The sequence below is a fragment of the Calidris pugnax genome, unplaced genomic scaffold (assembly GCF_001431845.1).
Source record: "Calidris pugnax isolate Ruff unplaced genomic scaffold, ASM143184v1 scaffold20, whole genome shotgun sequence".
Classification (NCBI taxonomy): Eukaryota; Metazoa; Chordata; class Aves; order Charadriiformes; family Scolopacidae; genus Calidris; species Calidris pugnax.
This window is the reverse complement of record NW_015094510.1, coordinates 27287907-27312091: the sequence shown is the minus strand read 5'-3', so window position 1 is coordinate 27312091 and position 24185 is coordinate 27287907. Positions and strand designations below refer to the sequence as shown.

General features: G+C 39.7%; 2 protein-coding genes across 4 annotated transcripts in view; one reads left to right on the top strand and one right to left on the bottom strand.

Moving 5' to 3' along the window:
• Positions 1-4703, top strand: part of RNF17 (ring finger protein 17) — a 46045-nt gene extending 41342 nt beyond the window's left edge. The window contains exons 33-37 of the mRNA XM_014965710.1: positions 465-621; positions 1572-1707; positions 3082-3271; positions 3603-3704; positions 4068-4703. Coding sequence (XP_014821196.1) covers positions 465-621; positions 1572-1707; positions 3082-3271; positions 3603-3701 — 582 coding nt within the window. The 3' untranslated portion in view covers positions 3702-3704; positions 4068-4703. The remainder of the gene's footprint in view (positions 1-464; positions 622-1571; positions 1708-3081; positions 3272-3602; positions 3705-4067) is intronic.
• Positions 4704-6083: 1380 nt separating this feature from the next.
• Positions 6084-23903, bottom strand: CENPJ (centromere protein J). Of its 3 annotated transcripts, none has more exons than XM_014965801.1 (17): positions 23719-23903; positions 22268-22778; positions 19909-20032; positions 18878-19111; positions 17561-17705; positions 15909-16014; positions 14144-15785; positions 12589-12721; positions 11593-11758; positions 10545-10784; positions 9817-9916; positions 8462-8559; positions 7600-7698; positions 7357-7497; positions 7173-7257; positions 6955-7075; positions 6084-6353 (listed from the first exon to the last, which is right to left on the bottom strand). In XM_014965801.1, exons 2-17 carry the CDS (start codon positions 22691-22693, stop codon positions 6161-6163), a joined length of 4053 nt encoding a protein of 1350 aa, XP_014821287.1. In that variant the 5' UTR covers positions 22694-22778; positions 23719-23903; the 3' UTR covers positions 6084-6160. The 3 variants fall into 3 exon arrangements, with proteins under 3 accessions (XP_014821287.1, XP_014821290.1, XP_014821289.1); XM_014965804.1 differs by having other exon boundaries at positions 8465-8559; XM_014965803.1 differs by lacking the exon at positions 23719-23903 and adding an exon at positions 23180-23231.
• Positions 23904-24185: the final 282 nt, after the last annotated feature.

Here is a 24185-nt window from a genome sequence, read left to right as displayed (position 1 = left end):
TATAGCTTTATACTGATGACCTGGTTATAAATTAGGGGGATGGAATGTTTGCATAGCAAACAAAACTCCATTTTAAAAGTTCTTCTTTCATTAACTTTAAAATTAATCTCTGGTTTGGTATTATGAAGTGAGATTATTTACCAATTAGCAGGAGGGAAGAATCCTTATAAGACGCAGCAGTGAAATTTTATATGGGTATATTCTCTAATATGTCCATTCCTTTTCTTCTTTTTAACACTGAAATGTGGTGGTAATAAATCATTAGTCTCTTCTGCTTTTGGGAAAAAATTTTGTGTAGATATGAAATTATTCATAAATTGAGGAAAAAAGAAAGGGGAGCCAAGGATGTGCTGAACCTTTCAAAGACAGGAACAAGTGATCTAATAATCCTTGATCGCTAATGGAATTTGAAGGTTCTGAGTAGCCTGCAAAGATTGTAATATGAGAGCCTTTTCTTGGAGTAGGTATATATTTGCTTTGATCCTTCTAAGAACCTTATGAAGCAGTCTGCCACAGAGGGAGATGCCAGCTGGGACTCGGAGATGGTGAGCCTTGATGAAGCCCTGAAGTGGTGCAATAAAAGCGTGGAGTCTCTTCCTCTTGTAACACACTTCCAAAGAGGTACGTTGGTCTGTTTATTTTCCCTGTTGTTTCATACAAAAGCCTGAAGTTATTTCTGAAGAATAGGAATAACTATATTCTGTGACTCTTTCAATAAAACTTTTGGAGAGTGAGGAGTATTGCTACACTACAATTAGGAATGTAAAACAAGTGGAGGCTCAGAGGAGACCTGTTAAAGTTGACAAAGTGAGCTTAGATTGCATATGGCAAAAGTATAACTTTTCCCTTAATGTGACTGTCACATAAGCTGTAACTGAAAATCTTGCTATTAAATATTCAAAAGACAAAACTTATGTACAAAAAAATTATGTTACCAAGAGTTAGAAATTATGTGAACCCCGAAGAGCCTCACTTCACTTTATTCTGGATTTCTCCCCTTAGACAAAAGTTGGGCTTTAATTCTCTTGTCCACAGCTGTTGGGCCTAAATTAACAAAGTAAAATAAAATTAAAAAAAAAAAAACAAAATGTGGGTCTAAAACTTTGTGAAGAAAGCAGTTGCTGCTGGTATTTGGTTTTACCAACTAGTAAAATTTTGGTTGAGATTTTAGGCAGTATCTGCCTTGTGTCCTCCAGTGTCTGTTCTCTTACAGATCGATCTGTTTACTGAACTGAAATGTGCAAAAGAGTTGAAATGGAAAAGTTTAAATGTCAAACAGCTTGAATCACTATCTTTACCAAGCAATTTTCTGTTAATTCTTATTGTTGCCATGTGAGGTAGAGCCGCTTGACATTGATCATTGACTTGATCATTGCATACCAATGATTGTGAATTGGAGTTCGGAGAGAATTGGAGGATGCATAGAACAAAATAGTGAATTAGAGAAGGAAGAAAAAAACCTAATCTTGGTCACAAAGGAGAATGGATTTTCAAGTTCATTAGTTTGTACTGCACTGGGAGTATATTTTGAGGTTTTTAGTGGTTTGATTTTTTTTTTTTTCTTTTTACAGAAATGCCTTGCCTTGTAGAATACCAGGATGGTTTATGGTATAGAGGAAAGCTCCTCTCCATTGAAGAATTTGACCCTGTTAAGATCCTGGTTCAGTTTGTTGACTATGGTAGTTTTTCAGTTGTCCCAACAGGCAGGTAAATACATAAGAAAAAAATGCATGTAAAATTTGTGCATATGTATACACCTACACTTATTTAAAAGTACATATTTTATAATGTATGTATGTTTGTTATTATTTAATTTTATGTAGATGTATACAATATCATACATAATACCATATACAACTGTAGATGTATATAATCTATATATACATCTATAGTTACATATCTCTGCAACTGTGGATTTATATAATACTTTAGCATTAGATTTCAATTGGAGAGAAAGCTGGTTAGCTGGTTAAATACCTTCTGTCAGCAGGGTATGTGGTTGTGCACCTACTTCTCTTTCTCAGGTTGTTCTGAGAAGCTCATTATTGTACTATCAGATTTCTCCATCATCTTTAGGTTATTTAACCTGTGAAGTAAGCTTAGGTTTATAATCTGCTTTTGCACCCAAGAAGCTCACACAAAATAGGGGCTGAGCCCTTCAGGTGTACAAGCAAATCCTCTGATCCTTTGTGACTGCAGTCTGCATTGAAGACATCTGGGGAATAAGATAAGGGAATATCTGAGTGGGACACAGCCCGGGCTGCTTGTGTGGAATTTGGAAGTTCAAAGCCCTGTTCTGCCTGGTGCTGAGCCACCCTAGAAACTGCTCCTGTGCTGGCACACAGACGACAGCTAAGTCTCTCAAACACCCCAGGCTTTTAGGGTCCCCTAAGCTTGTCTGAATTTTCTCTCTTGAAGTACTTGCACTTCATATGTATATACATACATATGAGCATTATGTATGCTTAATCACATTGACCTGCTCTTGAGTCACTGGGGAATCTACATGTCCTGGCTGCAGATGAGGCAAAATAGGGATTTGAACAGATTTCCTGCTTCACAGACTATTGGTATCATGGGAGAGAGTGTGTGTTCTACAGGGTTGCTCTTCCTGCTCTGCTTCCCCATTCCCTTGCTTCTGGGATAGAAGAACAGGGAGATGACAATATAAAACCAAGGTATTTGTTTCCAGCACTGTGACTCGAGCACATCCAGGCATGAAGCGCTTTGGACCACAAAGGTCTCTGTCATTTTCCAGACACACCAGATTTGGAGCCTGCATTGTGATGACTTGCACTTAGGCTCCTCCCCAAGCACCGTAACGGGGAGGCAGTGTGCCTGGAGGGGTCTGTATGATACTGGCCTGCTTCTTGATACTTACCATGCTGAAGTCCTTTTGAAGGGCCTAGCCCTGCCTGAGGAATTGTTCAGTCTGATCACCAGCGTGTAGTAGAGCAGGGAGTGATCCCAGTTTCCACCCCATAAATCTACTGTATGATATAAGCTATCCTTACGGCCCTACTGACAGTTTCTCTTGACAGGTGGATTGTTGCAGGCAAACACTTTTCACTTCTGTTCTAGATTGCGTCACATACCTTACCATCTGCTGAAGTACCCCGTTGAGGCAGTACGAGCTTTGTTGACTGGATTTAAACCTGTTCCATATGATAAAAACGTGGAAAGAATTCCTTATTCCCCAGAATGGAGTGTGGAAGCATTATGGGCCATGATGGAGTGCGTTGAAGGAAAACAGCTCTTTGCCTCCATGCTTGTGAGGAACACTTCCTTCTTTAGTTTTGCACAGCCTAAAATTCAGAGTATAATTTCTGAGTATTTGTTTCAGTGTGAACCCTCATAATTTAAAATTGTGAACCGTTTACTGTGAAGGAATACTGAAGAAGAGAGAAAACCATGTGGTGCTGCTTTTAATCCTGCAAACAAAAAGTTTCTGGGCAGTTTCCTTTACTTAAAAAGAAATATTTTTTGTATATCCACAGTTCCATTTAGATAGTGAGTGTAGCCAGTAAAATAACTTTCACTATTGGTTAGCTTGAGATTTAAATGTGTTACTGTCAAAACTCATGTCAACTTCTGGTTTTCAGGCTGTTTCACCAGAGGTCACCATATCTTTGTATGAAGGTGATGAAAATCCAGTCCATATGAAGCTGATAGAAATGGGACTTGCAGATTTGGATGAGTAACGTGTAAGTACAATGAGTATAAACTACAGATTCACACTTCTGCGGAGTGATTTCAGAAGTTTTTAGCGAAGTCATAACTGTCAGTAATGCTGACAATTAGAGTTTATTTTTGAAAAAATCCCTTCTGTCCATACATCCACTCTTCTAATAAAATAAAATGCTGTTTAAAAAATTGGATTTCTTTATGTACGTTACTGAAGGCCACAGTATATATAGTTTTAAGAACTAGCAGGTACTGAAACAAAGAGCCCTAAGGCAGCATAACAGAAAGAGCTTTTGCTGCTAGTAGGAGGAAGGTAACTTGCAGATGTGTGGCAGCGTACTCTGACCAAACAATCAAAATTAATTGTTTTTCTTCATTTTCAGCATTTGATCTCAGTGTCCAGTGCCAGTGGTTCTCAGACAGATCCATGATAACATCTGGATGTCCATACATCTAGTCAAACATGCAATAGTTTAAATGAAAAGCTTTACAGTATGGATTGTCTACAGAGAATACTGGAGACGTGTTAAGTAGTCCCTTTCCCTTCCATTTAATAAGTGTTCTTTGAGTCTATGTTTACAGATAACATTCCCAACACTTAGATCTTGAAATAGTGAAACTATATACTCACATCTTAATCTCCTTTGATCTTGCAGCCTGAAGTATTGTTCTGTGATATCCTTTTCATAAGAGTTGATGGAATTAATGTCTAGTAGTAAAGAAATGGAGAAAAAGTTGTTCCAGTATCTTGCTAGAAGACTTGGAAGGTGATAGTTGTGTTACTGTGATTTAACTCGTTTATCTTTCAAGTGTATTTGGTGACAGACTTCTCCAGGAGCAGAGTCTGGAACATGGAGTGAACAGTTGGGGGTGGGGGAGTGTTACTGTCCTTGTCGTTAGCATTGCTGCTGTGTTTGCTGTTTCAGTCCTGAGGAGATGGATGTGTTTGGGGTGTCCTTGCACCTCCTTCCTACTCCTGGAGTTGCAGTGTTCATTTGAAAGTGTTGGAATAAAAAGGAGCTTGCTTTCCTTTACTGTTACAGTATGTGAGGTTTCTTTGGATGTCTCCTTACTGTACTAGTGTAGTATATCCTTTACATTTAAATCTCAGCCCCTTTCAGTCTTCTTATGGAGAATTTTTTGTATAGATTATCAAAAAAACCATATGTGATGAAGACTCCACAACCTCTTTGGGCAACCAGTTCCAGTGCTCAGTGACCCTCAGAGTAAAAAAGCAGGTTTTGAGGGTTCAGAAGGAACCTCCTCTGTTTCAGTTTGTTCCCATGTTTGTGGATGTGCACATGTACCCTCCCACGTCTCTTCCCTCAAGATCATGCGAAAGCAAGTGTACAAAACTTCTCTTCAGTCCTGGGGAGCTTGCCTGTTTATACTGGCAGTAGAAGAATCCTTTCACAGTTTCAGTCAGTATTTGGCTATTAAGCAGATGTGTGATACATGCTGTTGCAAATACCTTATAGAGCTGTTATGTGCTCATCTTCAAAATGTGTTTCTTAATTTTTAGAAATAAGTTTTCAACCATCTTGAAAGGGATTTAAGCCCAGATTACATAAGAACTGCTGTAGGCCAGGACCTGCCTATCCACCCAACCAAGCAACTTCTAGTTGTGAGTGAGCGCAGCTCTTACTACTGCAAGCTGATTTACACCTTGAGTAAAAAAGGGCACAAGATTTCACTGAGGAGAAAGGGCAGAGGGGGGAAAAAGTGAGTATCATCATCTACTGTGCAAGAGACCGAAACTAATTTTTCAGCATCTGCTAGAGTGGAGAGTTAGAGCAGACACTCTGGCAGTAACACTTTGTAGATACTGCAGGATTTTAAAAGACAAGTCAGTTTATAAATGTCTGTTAAGTGGAAGAATTGGATGAGATGACCTTAGTTGATCTCTGTTTTTTTCCCCCATGCTCTGAATAACCTATCCCATAGTCTCACCTGTCCTGGCTTTTGGAATATGGATAAGCAGCTAACAGAACGCTTTGGGCTCTGCTAATGCTGTTGCCTTCTAACTGTGAGATGAAGAATAAATAAGATTATGAAGAAATAATAGCCTACAGCTAACTGAAAAGCAATGTTGCCATTCGTTTATGCTTTTAAGTCAAGCAATGAGTAAATGGATACCCAGACTTTCAGGTCTGGGTGCCTGCTGTATTTCACCACAGCAGGGGTTCCAGTAGTACTTTTTACCTTTAATTGAAGAGTCTTCTCTTAGATGTTTAAAGTACAATAATCTAAGCACTCTTTAAACCATACATGAACAGAATATTGAATCAAACTGCTGCTTAAAAGTAGAAATGGGAAAAAGTTAAGAAAAAGCTCAGATATATTAACATCCACTGAAAAATAAATTTATTTCAGGAAAACTATAAACAATATATACACAATAAGCTTGGAGGGGTTTCACTTCTTGTTTACAGAAATGTACATTATTTTTGGTGATGTGTTAACACTTCCAACTTGCCTACAACTTAGTGTCCATGATAACATTGCCATCCTTGTCCTTCACTCTTACTCTCCCAGAGACATACTTTGTTTCTTGTTGTCCATTCACGTACACAGTCTTGACAGTACCATCTGGGTACTCTCGTCTCTTGAACTCCGATGTGTGTAGTTCTCTCTGGCCATTATTGAACTCTATAGTTTTGCTTCCATCTCTATATTAAATAAATGCATAAGTATTTAAAAAAAAAAAAACCCTCACACACACATTAATCTTAAGCCTACGTCTAGTCCTTACAATCTCAGAACAAACGTTATGCAAGCCTAAGTGAAGAAAGAACTAAAATTACAGTATTTGCAGAAAGCCTGTTTTTAAAGTGTCACTCCAGCTGGTTAGGACTCAAAAACCTATTTCTGCAAAACTGACATGACTTCTTTATACTTAAAAGCCTCTACTGCACTGTCTCTGCACTAAATCTATTGCTGCAACAGTCCAAGAAGTTCCAAGCTTAATGTTTTGAGTGCTCTCAGTTACCAGCTGTTGGTCAGACCTGCTGCTCACCCCAGCTGGGTTCTCACATGTTCGCTAGAACTGTGCACAAACCAGAAAAGTCTCTCAAGGTATGAGAAAATGCACACAGGCATTCAGCCTCTGTGTCTCCTCCAAGCTACAAAAAAAATAATACTAAGTTTCAAACAGTAAATACATGTTCACAGTACGTTCAGATGCAAACTTTAGAAACAGGCCTCTGTCAGTGCAGCCTGACTGCTACTGTCCCAGCAGCACCTGGGGGTACCTGAAAAGAGAAAACTTACCTCTGAATACGAACAATAGTACCATCTGGAAAGATACTTTCTTCTTGCCCATCCGTAAATAAATTTTTAATAGTTTGATCAGGGAAGGTAATTTCTTTCTTGCCATCAGGATAATGCTTCTCTGAAATGCATTTTGAGACAATATGCTTATTACATAAATGCAGGTTTATATATGGACAGCAGTTTTGAGTATTGGTTGAGCTGCAGGATTTCTTTACCTATTTGTCCGTTTGAAAACTGCAAGACCTCTAAGCCATCAGAGTATGTAGTATGTGTAGTCTTAGCATCAGCATAGTAATAAATCTGCAGAAAACAGTTGAGATTTAACATAACCAGTGAGAAATTTTATGTGTGTACGTTGCACATAAGTATAGAAGAGTGCAGAAGATGCAGGGTACATACCACTGTTTGATCAGGCATAACCTGCTTCACATCCCCATTGAAGAAGGTTACAGTTACGGTCTTCCCATCAGAACCCACTTTTTTCCATGTCCCATTGGGGAAAAATATGAGGTGACAGCCGTTTTTCAAGACCTTTTCAACCTAATCAACACAATAGAGGTCAGTATTGAACCAACACACAACTCATTCCTCTTTCACACCAGCTGTCTTGTGGAATTTCAGAGTGCCAAGCTCTCATTTTACCTTTCCATCAGGGTAAGCAGTTTCTCTCTCTATCTCTTCGCTGTCTGTAGATGCAGGTCCAGATTGTAGTGACCCATGAGCTTCTTGAGGAGAGCTGTCCTGAAATGACAACAATAATCTAAGCATAAACTCAAATCAAGCTTTGTCTTCATGCACGTTTTTTTCCTAGGCTGACAGGTATTTTGGGAAAGAAGGAGCATCAGGGGAGGAAGACAAGTCTAGGAAGGCATAAACACAATCGGGCTTCTATGTAAGTCCTAGGTATAATTAATTCAAGTGGTACAAGAGAGTGAGACTCAGCAATAACTGGTTTTCTGTAGTCAGCTGTAGTCTGGACTGAAGTGGAGTTCAGTGATGTGTTGTAGCATGGTGCACAACTGTGCCTTAAGTCTGTGCCTACCATGCACGTGGTCTGTGCACTACCATGCCTACCGTGCACAACTGTGCCTACCATGTCAAGGTAGGAAACCATAAAGTCTCATAAAACTTAAATGCTACTTAGCAGCAACTAATGAAAGAATTAATCCAGCTATTTAGAAGATTCTTGCATGGTTTCCCTACATGGAAACCTCAAAAGGTAAAACATTTTGCAAAATTCAAGGGAGCAGGAAAATATTATTTTATTTCATTTCCTCAGCCAAAGAATGTTATAACTATTAGACACACGTAAAACATTCTGCATTGACTACTACATGGCCATTTTCTGGTATAACAATAAAACTGCATTTGAAGAGCTTATCAGTTGAGTCACCAGCTTCACCAGTCACTTCCAGATACTCATTTAAGTACAAGTAACTATTGTTTTATTTTGGGTTTCCCCTCCCCCCTTAAAAATCAAATCAAATCAAGGTTGAGGACTTACTACCATAAAAGTCTTAGAAGAATCTTCTAGTGCCATCATGGTCTCAGAGTTGGTTCCGTCACTAGCAGGTGCTGATGGAGGTGTTCTAGAAAGCTTTCCTACTCAGATACATGTCATAAAGTTAATTTGGACAGTAAACGTACAGTTTAAGTGTTATATAGGAGGTCAAGTTGTACCAGACACCTACATTTGAGTGCAGTAAAAACTGAAAGCAGAATATTTTATGAAAAGAATCAGCATAAGCCAACTCGCTCAGGTATGTCATTGAAGGTCACTGCAACAGGTGTAGTACTTGCACTTCCCTGTCTCATTTCTGAAGATTTACAAAGGAATTTTTTCCCACCCCTAGGGACCTAGACAACATTATTAGTTATGTCTTATAATGAATAAAGGAAGACTAAGGTAACCTTTTAACAGGAACTGACTAGCAGACCTTTGCTGTGTCTCTCCTAGCACACCAGACATCACCAAAACAAAACCAGCAAGGGCTTCCATTTTGTAACACGCTCCCCTAATGGATAACACAACGGTTGGTTGAGCTGCCAGGGTTGTCAAAAAATTACTCTCCAGTTACCTTCCAGATGTGATTATAGAATCAAAAAATGGTTGGGGTTGGAAAGGACCTTAAGGATCATCAAGTTCCAACCCCCCTGCCATGGGCAGGGACACCTCCCACCAGACCAGGTTGCTCAAAGCCCCATCCAGCCTGGCCTTGGACACCTCCAGGGATGGGGCATCCACAGCTTCTCTGGGCAACCTGTTCCAGTGTCTCACCACCTCACAGTAAAGAATCCCTTCCTAATATCTAATCTAAATCTCCCTTTCAGTTCAAAACCATTCCCCCTTGTCCTATCACTACGCTCCCTGACAAAGAGTCCCTCCCCATCTCTCCTGTAGCCCCCTTTAGCTACTGGAAGGCTGCTATAATTAGGAATGAGTAGAGCAGCCAACAGCATTTGCTCCATACTGTGAACAATGACACCCACTACAGCATTGCCCGTGTGATTACAGACCCTGCTAACAAGGTTCTGAAGAGACACAGCAGTTCCACTGACATAACACAGTCATCTAGCCAACACCCATGGCTTGAAGAACATCAACAATGAATGCCATTTTGGATTACGGAGTGCAGCTTCTGGTATGCTCCAGAGCACCAGACATGACCAGAATGGTCTCATCGCAGCTTTCGCCAGAATCTTACCCTGCGAGCTATTCATCCATGTCCTCAGTGAGTCCATTACAACCTATTCTCTACATACTTTTAAGGTGGTGATGCGCTCTATTCTAATAAAAGCAAAAACCCACCTTTTCTTTTAAAGAATTATCACATTTCTTGATCAGACAAACATTTATACCTTTTGCTTGTGAATAACTTTTGCCATTTATCTTGCTGCCCTTCTGTACTGGAGGAAGCAGAGATGCAGTTTGACTTTTTGGGCCTCTATTTGGTAGAAACTAAAAGTAAGAAAGAAAGTTATTTGTGGTTTACATGACATTTAATCATAACTCTTCATACAGCAGCAAAAAATTTATACACCACATGACATGAAATTTACTAGAAGCTTTCACACAAACTATACATTTTGGAGATTCAGTCAGCAGAAGGGTTTGTGTGAGGCAGCCCAAGTTGTACTTTGGAACTCCCCCTCTGTCTCCTACCTTGCTACCAACAACAGCAGAACGTTAGTTTGGTGCAAGCAATCCAGAATAATTGTTACAAAATTTAGTTTCAAAACTAAATATAGCTGCTGTAAACAATAGTGAGCAGCCTGGTTTGCCTGGCTGATCCCTGAGGTGCAGAGGTTCACAGGTATGATCCAATCTATGATTTTTCTCTTATAATCGCATCATTTTGAATTTCTAAGATGAGTTTCTCAACAGAATGGATGCTGCGTGTTCTGAACATTCACATTTGGAGAGAATGTGACGTTAAGAAAATTCTGTGTCTGTCACTGCTACTGCAGTCCCAAGATCAGTAAATGAAAAGTAAACATCTAGGTTGTAGCTATTGGATTCTGAGTTTATGACCCAAAACTCAGCGTATTCCCACAGATGAAATTAAACATCAACATTAATAGCTTACAGATTCTGCTTTTTTTAGAGTCATCCCAGGATTTTCTATTTTCTTCTTGTTTTCAGCAGCTTCTACTTTCTTCCAGGCTTCCAGACGAAACCTCTCCATAATTTTGACTTCCTCTTTTAGCTCCATATTCTCATTTACTAAAGCTTCTATTTGATCTTTCAGGCGTCGATGGGTGGTTGACCATTTTGCCTCTTTTCGTTTTAAATCTTCCTGTAGCTCTGCAACCTGCTGTTTTAAAGCCTTAGGAAAATGCACATTTATAAATTAAAAAGCTTTAATTTTTTAATATATTAAAAGATTTTAATGTTCTAATAGAACTACAAGCACATTTTTTAAAAAAGCACAAGTGCGGCCAAAAACCAAGATCAGCTTAATTGGGGAAAGAAGAAAGTTTGTTTTGTTTTGTTTTTCACTGAAAGAGATGTTATTTACTTTACCAACTTCATAAGCTCAGCTTGAGTCACAAATGAAGTTATGTTAGGAAAATTTGTAGGGAAGGAGGAAGGAAATCCATGTGATGTTTAATACAACTTGTCTGTATACCTCATGTACCATACATCTGACAATGAAGAAACAAATAAATCTTGTTTCTTAGATCTCCCATACCTCTAGACCTACAAGTAATAACAAAATGTAACTTTGAAAATTGTAGAAGATTGCTACGTTTACTGTACAAGTTACAGACAGAATAAAACTCAAGGACAGTTCTACTTTGCACTTTGATCCACTACCACGAATAAAAACTTACAACTTAATATTAACTACAGTAGTTTTGTATCAAAGTTGAAGATAATTCTGCCATAGGCATGAGCAGTTTTTAGTATGGAAATGTGACAAAAATATTTGCTCATCAGGGGGTTTTGCCATAAAACCATCAAACAACACTGCGAAGACCGTAGTTCCTTCCTCAATGAGGCCTCGTCTACTAACCGTTCCCATCTTAAAATCGCTTGCAACCTTTCAATTAAGGTAGAATTTAGTATTCAATTGCCTTTAAATGAATTTAAGTGTTCCTGTGTGGACTAGAAGAATAACATAATTTTTATACCTGAATTTCATCACGTTCTTTTTTATCTGGAATTGCTCTAGCTTCTGTGGTATATTTTTCAAAAACTTTACGCTCCTTTTGCAGTTTTTTTATTTCCTTTTTTTTGTATTCTTCTATTTCAGCCAGTTCTTGGGCTTTCTGCTGTTGAAAGTCTGCAATTTCTTTCCTATAATTACAAAACAAAATTGTTGTTTTAGCCCAAAACTACTTCAAATCTGGATTTTAAGGAAGAAAATGAAAACTGCTGTCACTGATTCCAAGGCAGCATCTGTTACCCGCAGGAAGACATACCTATAAATGATACTACTTATTCAAGGAGTCAGAATTGTCATACAGCTAGTGTTCTAAATCAAATAATTTCTATTTTTATATTTTCCAATCACAAAAGTTATCCCAAATTTAACAAAGATCAAAGCTAAGATCTTCCAATACTCTTCAAAGCAGTAGAACACTGTTCCCCCAAAATTACCGAGGAAAAAGAACGTACTAACAGCAGGAGGTCACAAATTAAATATTAGCCAAAAACATGATGCTGTTTCCAAACAAAACTAAAGTGACTTTGGTAGGAATAGATGTGCCACATTTGAGTCAACAGAGATAATTATCCTGCTCTATATGTCCCTTATAAGTCCCCCCAGTTCAAATAAAAATATTCTCCCATCCAAAGGAAGAGCATCAATCACGTTAGCACAAAGATCAGTTTTGCAAGATCAATGTAAGACTCTGTTATCACTCAGAACAAAAATATACTAATTCTCCCATGTATAGCCTTTAAGGACATATGGAACTAGCACGGGTTCTTAATATTATAATTCACGTGTGAGTAATACTTACAGTTTGGTATATACCTAGAGCAACAACCAGTTTCTTGACCTATGTCTGCAGTGTAACTGAAACACAGCAGTTATTTACCCCTGCTGTTGGTAACCAGACATTATGATGGTCTGGAACATACTACGTGAGCGAATGCACCAAAACATTTCAATTAACAATTACCTGATATTTGCCAGGGCATGCTCTCTTTCTTCCCGGAGTTTAGTTAGAGTTGAGTTTTCAGCTCTGAATCTCGCTATTTCGGTTTCCAGTTCAGCGAGTGTGTCTCTCAGTACCTGGGATGGAACGGTGTTTCCTGCCGAAGAACAGCCAGGGACAAGTTATCTAAGCAGCATCCATCAGACTGAAGTAAACAATTATCACATACCAGTTTAAAAAAAAAATAAAAAATAAAAAAAATAAAGTGATACTATTTTAGAGATAGTAGTAGTATTGCAAAAAAATACACTATTCAAATAACAGAGAAGCACTCTACAGTATTTACTCAAATACCTCAAATATTGAGTATGTCATCTTTGTAGAACTAAATATGTATTAGGAATTGGAATGTGAAGGGCTTCACATCAAGCTAGGGAAATTAAATGAAGATACAAGGGCCAAGCATCAAACAGGGAAGTTTATGGCTGAAGTTTTTCCAAGTTTTATTCACAACAAAGTCTGTTCACACCCATCACAAGTGTGAAATCTATTATAGAGGCCAATAATAAGATTTGTGGACTTTTTTGCCATCACAATTTCCTGTTCAGTCACTGCTTAATACTCCCAGGGTTTTAATAATCTGCTTCTGAGTATGCAAGGCAAGAGCCTAAATAATGATGTTGCAGTTGCCTCATTGAACCTTAAATGCTCTGAGTTTCAGTAAAAAGCCCCTACCTCTCTACCTCCAAACAGCATCTAGCAGGCACCTCTAGATAAATCAATTCTCCACAAAACAACGAGCAGAAACAGCAGCTTTCATAGGAACTTCTCATAAAATCCTAAAGAAAATCCTAAACGTTCACTGGAGCAGAGTTTGAAACCAAGATCTCCCCACCTTAGAGAGAAGAGATTTAAACACTAGGCTGTGCCATCGTGCTTGTACTGAACAACTGCATTTTTAATGATCTCACATAAACGCAACAGCTTCAGCAGGAGCTTTTAGGAGCAGTTTTTCCCCTGACTATAACCATATGGTCGAAATCAACTCGGGTAAAGCAGAAAAATTAATCCAGGATTCCCATATTCCACATGAATTCTCTAGATGCTGAACTACTGTGGGAAAATAACAGGTTTGCCACCTCTTTATATTTTATAAGGGGAACCAGCTGACCTAACAGCGCATAGCATTAGCCTACTGTGGTGTCAAGGCACACTGGCACTGCAAAGGGAGGTACCACTTCTTTTTTGGAGGTACCACTTCATTTTTGGAATGCCTTTGACACTTTGCTAGATTTGAAAACAGTGATCAAGCAGCTCCAGAGAGTTAATTCAATGATCTGGTCTGACAGAAATCCAGCCTCCAGGAAAAAAAAAAAAAAAAAAAAAAAACAAAAGCAAACAAACAAAAAGGATTCACTCGTTGTACTCATTCTGCAAGTTGCAAAATTGTTAGATCTGACACCAGATGCAAACTAAGAACGGGGCCATCCCCTGCAGCACCCTTTGGTATAATGTCAGGTTGCAGCTTAAGCGTTAGAAGGGAAGACTTGTACTAGATGTCCTCTTCAACATTTCCTACCAGTTGCTGTTCTTTCAGCTGCTGGCTCCTGTTCCATGTTTGATTTGATGTCACGCTCTGAGTGACCGCCTGCCTTGTGTTTCGGTTTCAGCGAAGGAAACAGTTTCATCATCAGGTTTGACACAGGAGGTCTGTTTGAATCACTGTCCACTGCAGACTCTTTGGACGTTCCATCTCCCCTCTTTGAGGCAACTTTTCTCTTTATTGCTTTATCTGGGACAGGTGTATCATTCTTACTGGAAAAGTCCATCTGTAAAGGTATTTTAGTATATTTTTCAGGTAAATCACCGTTTACATAATTTTCATCAAGATCACTCCATGTTCTTTCATCGTCAAACTCAAACTTACTCCTACTCATACAAGACATGCTTCTCTGATGGTCTGAAGCTTTTCTAATCTTTTGCTTTGACAGTTCACTGCAACCTTTGTCTGACAAGCCAAGGGCAGCATCTCCATTTTTGTTTCCTTTGCTGATGTCTGTAACAGAACCTCCATCATCAAAAAATTCCGGATCACTTTCTCTGTGGCTCATAAAGGATGTCTTGACATCATCATTTTCATGCTTTAATGTGGTCTCAGATTCACTCTCTGAATCTGTAGTAGTATCATCATCGCCCTCACCCTCATCTTCATTTACAGTCCACTGATTACTTTTTAAAGCAGGAGCTGCTGTCATGGAAGAAGCTGAAAACATTACACTGTCCATTTTATTCAATGAATCCTTCATGCTAAAAGCTGTTCCAGAATTTGAGACTGTATGCAGAACTGCCCTATCATTTGTATTTCCTTGTGTCATACAGTCTGCCTTTTGATTTTTCCTGTTTAGAAGTTCAACAGCCAGTGCCTTTACTTGCTGCTCTTTTGCCTTGATAGGGGTAGAAGACATTCTACGGCCTTTTAAAGTCTGCTGATCTTGATCTAAGATCCTTTGCACAAATGAGGAATTACTTGAGAAAGAGATTTCATCTGCAGCTTGTTCTAGAAACAGAAATTCATCTAATTCCAGATTCTCTTTTTCTTTTTCTTTTTCCCAGTTTTCCAGTTTATGCTGAAATGAAACTTCAAAAGACAGTTCTGGGTCTTTTACAGAGTGACCTACAGGACATTTAGAATTAGAAAAGGCACTGCCTGGCTCGTGAGACAACTGAGGCTTTTCTGTACCAAGTAATTTGTTTCCAATTTTTCCAGTGTTAGACATAGCAAATTCTTCTACATTCTCTTTATTTTCTATTTTGTTGTTAATTTCTGATGGGAAAGAATCTCTCGTCTGTCCATCATGATTTTTTCCCAATTGCATTCTTGTTTCTAATGATGAGATATTTTTTCCATTGTGACTCCCGAGTACCAGGGTCTTCTGAATAGGACGATGTTTTGCTTTATGAGGGTTGTTATATTTTTTACACAGTGCAAAAGGCTTCTCAGAAACCAGATCTTTGCCAGGAGCAATAGTTTTCTTCTGCATTTGTGATCTATCCACTTTAATAACATTTCTGTCATCTGAAGCCCTTTGTTGAAGTTTTGGGGTGTTTTCTCCAAGTTTTGTAATTTTAGATTTGGCATTAATGAATCTTGTTAAGCCTTCTCCTTTCTTCAGGAAAGGTCGTTTGATCACTGGTTTTTGAATGGCTGATCCATTTGTCTCCTGCAAAGGGGTAAGAAAAAGTAAAAAGTAAAATGTTAAAGAGCCCCTTACACAGCTTGAAGATTTCCCACATAAGAGCAGGAATTCATATAGTGAACAATAAAGATTAAAAAAAAAAATAACCTGTAACTTCTGGTTTTGCTCCAGACGCTGCTCTTCTAGTTGTATCTGTTCTTCCAGGAATTCTTCAAATGTCTGTTTCTTCTCCTGAATCGTAGCTTTAATAGGTCTAGTGTAATTTTTAAAAAATCAAGTCTTACATTTCTGTATAAAATAACTGTGTTTAATGTCACTTCTATCCAAAGAACTTAGGGTGTAATTACATAAAAGATGACAAACTATGAGGTACTTTGGTCATTAAGTGTCAGTTAATCTGAGAAATGCATTATAACACCTAGCCGTTTATCATTTGAGAAATGGTTTATCAAATCCCTGCTATAATTAACATGCATATCTAAAAGATACTGTATGCAGGTCTTGCTGTTTCTTCTTTCACTGCTTTTCTCGGTGACCCTTTCTTCTGCCCAGACCACCAAACCTTCACTTGTATTTTAGCCATATTTCCAATTTCTACAGTTCTACCTTCCCACTTGGTAATGCTACTGAGCTCATGTTCTTTACCTCTCCCATTGATTCTCCTTCCTCCTTCACAGCCTTGTGCTGGGTCTGGCTGGGAAGGAGTGAGCTTTCCTCATGGCAGCCCGTATGGTGCTGAGTTTTGGATTTTTGACTACAACAGTGCTGATAACACACCAATGTTTTAGCTATTATGCTGTGTTTCATTTTTCATCCTGCTCCCTCACCCCCAGCAAGGTAGGCTGGGGGTGGGCAAGAGGCTGAGTGGGGAAACAGGCAGAAGAGGTGACCCAAACTGAGCAAAACAATATTCTATGCCATACAACATCACATTCAGCAGTAAAAACTTGGAGCTTGGTCTTCCAAAAGTAGCTATTGCTCAGAGACCAAGTGGGCATCAGTCTGCCTGTGAGAGGTGGAGAGTGACAGCATTTGCATCACTTGGGGATCCCCTCTCCCACCTTTCCTCTACTTTGACCTCAACCCAGAAGCTCTATTGAGCTTGCTCTGCTGATACCCTCCCATTCTGCTCTGGGGGACCAAGTGAGCAAGCGACGGGGTGGGTGGGTGTTTTGTTGCCACCTGGGCTCAACCCACCACAGCCTGGAACAAGTATTTCTTGGTTTTGTGATGACCTGGCAGATGAGGCAGAGCTTTAAAACAATGCCAACCACTACTTTTCTTCTACCAGCTCCACACACAAAGATTTTACCATACACGACAAGTCTTCTGCCACAAGCACTATTATTACTTCTTAGCCATGTACAGGGGCTTAAACAAACATAACTCCTGGTAATAAACTAAAAGTCACAGCCTTACACTCCTCCTTCACATTACTACTTATGCCACATAACAGTGGGTAGGAGGTTGTAATAAATCTAATTGGGAACAGTAATTATAATTGCTTAGATACTAAGCCTATACTAAAATGTGCTTTGAAATTATTATTACCCCAGGTCACACAAACCTCTTCAGCCAACACACAAGCCAACACACAAGATCCCATCTTTCACAGCATAAGCAACTTCAAGCCAGAGCCTCCATTAACTACAGGTCTCCACATCACTGAGCAAAATGGAATCCTTGGTTGAGAAGGTTACACAACTTGAGAATATCAGACACTTTCAAACAGGACTCAGAATTCAACCAAACTCATATTATCTATTTGATAAAAAGTGCATGATGATGGCCTGAATTACCTTTCCTCTGTATTAGTCCACAAATCTTTTCCTCTGCTGGAGCTTTCAGAGAGATCTGCACTTTCCGCACATAGAGGATCGATGTGATGATCTTCACTCTCCATTAATATTTCCATCTTTTGTTCTAGACACCCCATGTTTTTTCCTATGAAATTAAAAGAATTTTTTTTACCCTCGCCAACAACAAATCAGTTTTCAGCTCATACTTTAAGCAGGATTCAGGTCAGATAAAAACCAGAAGAGAGGTTCATGGTAATGCAGTCTGAATTCCTACATAAAATAGTGCAAAGATTTGCCCAAATTAATTCTTATTTGAATTTGAGCATTCTTTTTAAAGCAACATCCAATTATGTATTAAATATTTTCCACAGACCTTAAATGAGCCACTCTGATTGTTAATTTACGGATTAAAAATAAAACAACTGAACAAATTTCGATGCCTGCTCTGCTGAAGAGCTCTCATCGAGTTTCTGTTTCCCTTGTATGCATATATAAATTAAGACCAATTTATCCTTTCACATCCTCTTAGACCAAGCCCTCTGATTAAAAGCTTTAAAGCTGGTACAAGGTATGATGAAATGCAATCTCATACCTTTTCCCCAAAACTTCTACAGATTTTCAGCAACCTTATTAAACTGCTGGATTAAAACCCAAACCACTATTCCAATCACAGCAGCATAGCAGTCATGCTGGTGCCAATGGTAAAACTGAGGAGGAAAAATAAACAACTCCAGTGAATTGCTTCTGATGTACAAATAATTTTTAGTCATATGATGGGATCTCTTTGTCAACCCATCTTGACTCCTAATTCCAGTTCAGTTACTAATTCTCACAACAGAGCTGAAGACATTCTGTATCCCTGGGTAGATTGTTATTTTCCATTTGGCGCATGAAAACATATAGTTCTGCCCAAACAACTCAGCTATCCAATAATTGTCATTATTTGCTATTTTCCCAGTATTCATCATATGTAAGGCTTAGCAGTAAAGATATTTTTTTTTCCAGAAACAGACAAGCATTTCATACTAACAGAAGAACTGTATTTTCTTCCTTACGCTGCTTTTAACAAAATTCCCATGGACATCAACAGAACACTGAGGTCTGTAAGCTGTCAGTAAACCAACCAACAAGTCAAGTAAACCAACACTTGTAAAAAATCTTCCTAATACGTAAAAGAAAATTATGCTCAGTAACTACAAGGGGGGAAAAGAAATAATCACCACACACAAAGTTATCCTTCTATAAATGACTAAACAGTAATATATTTGTCTTCCTCACTTTTCACACAATTCTCCATTTTCAGACGCATACAAATACCTTGTTTCCCACAGGCAGACACTTCTGAAGGGCTGCTCTTCAAAGTTGAGGTGCATTCTTTGTTGTTTAACTTTTGTAAAAGATCACTGTCTTGTGTATGTGGAGAAACAACTGGAGCATAAGCTCTGTCTTCAAAGTGATTCTGATATCCAGATGATGGCAACTGGTGTAAAGTTGTTAAGCCCACTGAATGCCCAGGTCTTAGCTTTGGACTTTCAGCCATTACAGTATGGCCTTGGAAAAAAAATAAAAAATAAAAAAGGCTGTGTCATTGTATTTGCATGACAGCATCAGTGTTCCACAGGAGAAAAGAAATGGTACTGAAGGGCAAGACTGATCATCCAGCCCCCACCTTATGTTACTGAGCAAGAATAAGTGACATGGCAACCTGGATTTTGTTCTCCTAATGCTAAACCCTACATTCATTTTTCTTAGATAGGCAGGGTAAAAGAAAGCTATTCACTTAAGTCAGGTTGGACTGAGACTGCCGACAAAAGAAAATACTCCTGCTCAAGTCTGGAAGCTTTTTCCAGCCCAGCACTGTCCCCTCCCTTTGCACACAACAAATGAGGCTGGAAAACCAGTACAGGTTATAAGTGTTTGGTTTTCAATACAGATCAGCTCCCAGTCTGGTCCAGTTCAACAAATTTGTGCTGTGTGAGCACAAACAAGGAGGGACCACTTCCTTCGGATAGAATAACAGCTGAAAGCAATCCAAAGTGTTGTGAGAAACAGCTAATCAGAAGGGAAAGCAACTGTTTCTTTTACACTGTCTACATTTAAAATATGTTCTTTGAAACAAGGGCTCCCATCATAGCACATATTGATCAAGTTACAATTACAGTTAGCATTTTATAAAAACAGGATAGTATTCCTTCCACAATAGCACTCAACTTTCAGGCACAGTTTTTGACTAATTGAGTAGTCTTAAAATGAAGAACACTGAAAACACTTTCAGATTTTAACTGGAAAATGAGATTAAATTCTTCAGTTTACTCAAAGTACTCCATACATCTTCTTTCTCAACTTACCAAGAACTGCTGTCTGGCCAGCTACCATGCTAAGTAGCTTCTGCTGCTCTTCCATCAGCCTTTGAAGTTGCTCCATCTGTTGTTTCTTTAGCTGTTCCTGTTTCTGTTGTTGCAATTCCTTCAGCTTTTCAAACAACAACAAAAAATGTATTAGAGGTTAGGTTTACATGAAATGTACCACAGGATTAGAGTCATCAAGACAACTGGTATTTTTTGTTCTAAAGATGTTCCATTAGGTAAGTGTAACATGAAAGAAAGTAAGAATTTTTCTGTCTGTGAATGCACATGCTATTTCCAGTTTGGTCAATCAACAGTTCCACCAGTCTTTAATTGTCCAATCTGTAAACAATAGGAATCAGAACACTCATTTCTACTGCTTGAAGAAAAATATTCAAATTCTGCTCTTTTAACATTAGCTTCTACTATGCCATGTTTTTATTAAAATGTGAAACACTTCATAATAATTCAAGCGTTAGAAAAAGTGTGGGGGGGTTTTCTCTCCAAGATCTCACAGTGAACAGTACTGATACAAAGGACCAAGAGAGGGGGAAAAAGAGCATCACAGAACATTAAGACTCATGAAGCTGCCAGAAAAAAAGAACTAAAATACTTTAATGCAGTAATCCAGTTTTCATTTTCTAGTGTAGCAGGAGTCCCTGGCACTGACTCAAGACCAGCCTCAAGGGCTATATGAAGGCAGGACACTCCATACCCTACCAAACCACCGCAATGGGTGGTGGGCCTCCATGTCCATCTCTGTCTCCAACACATACATATCTACTAGATTCAGGTCCTCCAAAGGACAGGCAGGAGGCCTGATGAAATCATTCCACAGAGAAACAATCGGACCACAGCTGTCATCCAACAGGGAAGAAAAAATTCCCTTGTAGTTCCTTAAAATTCCAGTGAAAACACAAGTAAGGCACTATGCAAGTAGAAGCTATGAACTAATGATCAAGATCCAAAGATCACCTAAGTCTCATCTCCAACCCCTCCATTTAATTAAATAAATCATGCTTCTACCTGTACCAATAATATCCTCAGAAAACCCAATTGAAAAAAAGATCTCATGCATCCAAAACTACGTTTGACAATTACAAACATTCAGTAACACATTAGATTGTCAATAACTTTCTAAGACAGGAAACTTAAGAATTCCTCTTAAGATACTGTTAAAACAGCTGATATCGGTCATTTAGTCACTGTCTGATACTGCTGACAATACTGAAAAAGCGAATAAATATCTTCCTATCATGTAAAACAGAGGAGAAAACTCTTATAACACCAGGTAAGTTGTGGAATTCTACGCTAGGGACTCACACACCCCCCACTTGAGTGAACAGACACAGGGATTTGTGCTGAGGTAGCTCCCAGCAGAGGGGACAGGGAGGTGAGCGAGTTCTTAATCCTTGACAGCAAGATCTATTAAAATGCCTCTGAACACTTTCAGCTTACACAGAGCATATGTAGCAATTGGGAAGAGGTACGAGCAAACATCTAGCCAGTTACATTGGGTTAACTGACATGCTTGCACTGGGAAAAAAACAAAACAATTAACAACATGACAGCGTTGGAATTCCAGGCCTTTTTGTCCCAATGTCTTGGGTACTTCATCACATTCAACACTAACATCTCTCTTAATCTAAAGAGAACCAGGTATACAGGTGTACATACCTACTTTGAGAACTAACAGAAGATCACAGAATCACGGAATTGTCAGAGTTGGAAGGGACCTCTAGAGATCATCTGGTCCAACTCCCCTGCTGAAGCAGGATTGCCCAGAGCACATCACTCAGGACTGCATCCAGGCGGGTCTTGAAAGTCTCCAGAGAAGGGGACTCCACGACCTCCCTGGGCAGCCTGTTCCAGGGCTCTGTCACCCTCACTGTAAATAAGTTCTTCCTCATATTTGAGTGGAACTTCCCATGTTCCAGCTTGTGATGTTGCTATAGATACAAGAACATACAACTCCACCATGTTGTGAATATTTGTGGTGAAGATATTCCACTGCAATGACCAGCACCCCATCTCCACAGTTTGAAGTGAAGAAACAATGGAACATTTTTAAAACTGTGTGTATCTTCCCAGGTAAAAAGATTTTGAGAACAAGTACTCTTTGTACCATTTCATTTTAGACTGGAACCTGCGCCAGCTGGAAATAACAGAAGTTAAAGCTCTCAATAACTGCATATCCCGAGGACATCCATTTTTACGCACACATAACTATGATGTAGGACTTGCTTTTTAAGCTTGCTGCGTTCTGTAAGTTCCAAAGACTTTGCTTACTCCTGAGTATGACAAATCATATGCAGAAACAAAATCTTAATTGATGTACATCAAGGAATTCTAGAACTTATACCTTTTCAAGCTTTTGTAAGAGTCTATCGCTGTGACCAGATTTACTCCGACCATCCTCTTCACCACGGACGAAGTCTGTTTTGGAGGCTTCTGTGTTACATGCTGCTGCTGGAAAAGATGTTTCAGTGGTATATTGCCGAAGCGTACAAGCGCTGCCTGACTCTTCCTCACACAAGGAGTCCTCACTTAGAGAACAGATCTCTGAAAGATGCGACACTTCAGCAGGGAAAGCCGTGACGTTTTCAGGTCCAGATAATACATTTCCTTTGTTGATTTTCAAACCAGTAAAATTGGGATCTAATAAGACTCCAGCACGGGAACAGTCAGACATCCAATGTGCAATGAAGTTTTGTTCACTACTCAAGTCTTCAACAGTTGGCATCTTGTAAACTGTATTCCAATTTATTTGCTGATATAGCATTAACATAACAATATTACGTTACATAGCGTTAGGACAGTAGAACTTTCAAAGTTCCTGGTATTTGGTATGGATGGTTACCGAATTTTAGTACCTAGAAAGTAAGCAGATAAACAAAATACAAAATTTATAATAACAGATTCCCAGTAAAAGGAAGTTAGTCTCTTAAAACCAACCTAGACTATTTATAAAAACAAGTCACAATCTACACTTCCCTAGGCAATAGAAACAATTTAGACAACTAGTAACAAAGACTTTGTGTGCAGGAAGCCAACATAAATAAAAGATTAGAAGTTGGATTGAGTGCACCTAATATTATATCAAATATTACAAAGCTGTGTATAATATTATCTTCAGCAGTACAGAGAGGGATCCAGATTTTTTTTAAAAGTGCCTGCAACAAAAGAAGAGCAGTGATTTGACGAGTTGAAAGAGAGACTTCCCACACAGGACCCTCATATTAATGCAAAGTTTCAAATATGTCCATCTACATACAAACATTCCACTGCACATATTCAACGCAGCACTTGTCATTTTTGTGTCTTCCTTAGTTTCTCACAGAAACTCTACAACCATGCTGCCCGTTAGCTTCTTCTTTCCAACCAGCTTCAGTCCATCCCAAAAAAAAAGTCTGAAGACTGCAACAGTTTCAGTGACAACCAAAATCCTACAAGTGTCATAAAACATGAATGAATTCACAAAGACTGGACACCTAAAGCGATTTCCTCGCTGAGGAAGAAAAAGAGATAGAAGTGCTACTGATGAGGACGTGGCAGGGAGAGCCTGACCACTCAGCCCCGTTACCTCAGGCTAGTCCGGGGGCAATTAACTCCCTGCCCGTGCATATGGGGTGTCACAGGGAACACAGAGGAAAGAAGGGGTCACGGGACAAAGGACAGGCGACCACAGTGGCCCAGGCTCCCGCTGATCAGGGAATAACCCTGTGACAGGGCTCATGCTGTCAACCCAAGCTTAAAACCGGGACTGGGAGAAACAGCGAAATTCCCTTCGGAAGAGGTTTCTCAGCTGCCTACCGTTTTGAGAGGCCAGCGGGAGTTTCCCGCCGAGGTTCAGATTCCTGCACTGGCAAATCCAAGCCCACAGGGTCCACAGGCGATTTTTCCCGTCCCCTGCGGAGACACTCTGGAGGCCGCCCGCCCGGGGCGAAGCTTCCCCCGCAGCCCAAGGGCAGCAGCGCCTCCTGCCAGCCCGAACCGCCGCCGAGGGCTGAAGCTGACCCGTCCCGGGAGGACGAGGAGGGACGAAGGAATGCCCCCGAAGGCCGCCGGTAGGGAGACGAGCACAGCCACGCTCTCCGGTCGAACCGAGGGGCCAGGCCCGGCGCCTCCCCTGCCCCACGGGCGCCGTCACCGCCACAGCCCGCGGCGGCCGCCGCTCCCCCGCGAAGCGCCCACACCGCGACAGCTCCGACTCGCGGCCCCTCACAGGTGCCGGGGCGGCATCACCCCGCTGTCGCTCCTCAGGCCGCTCCGCTCTAGTC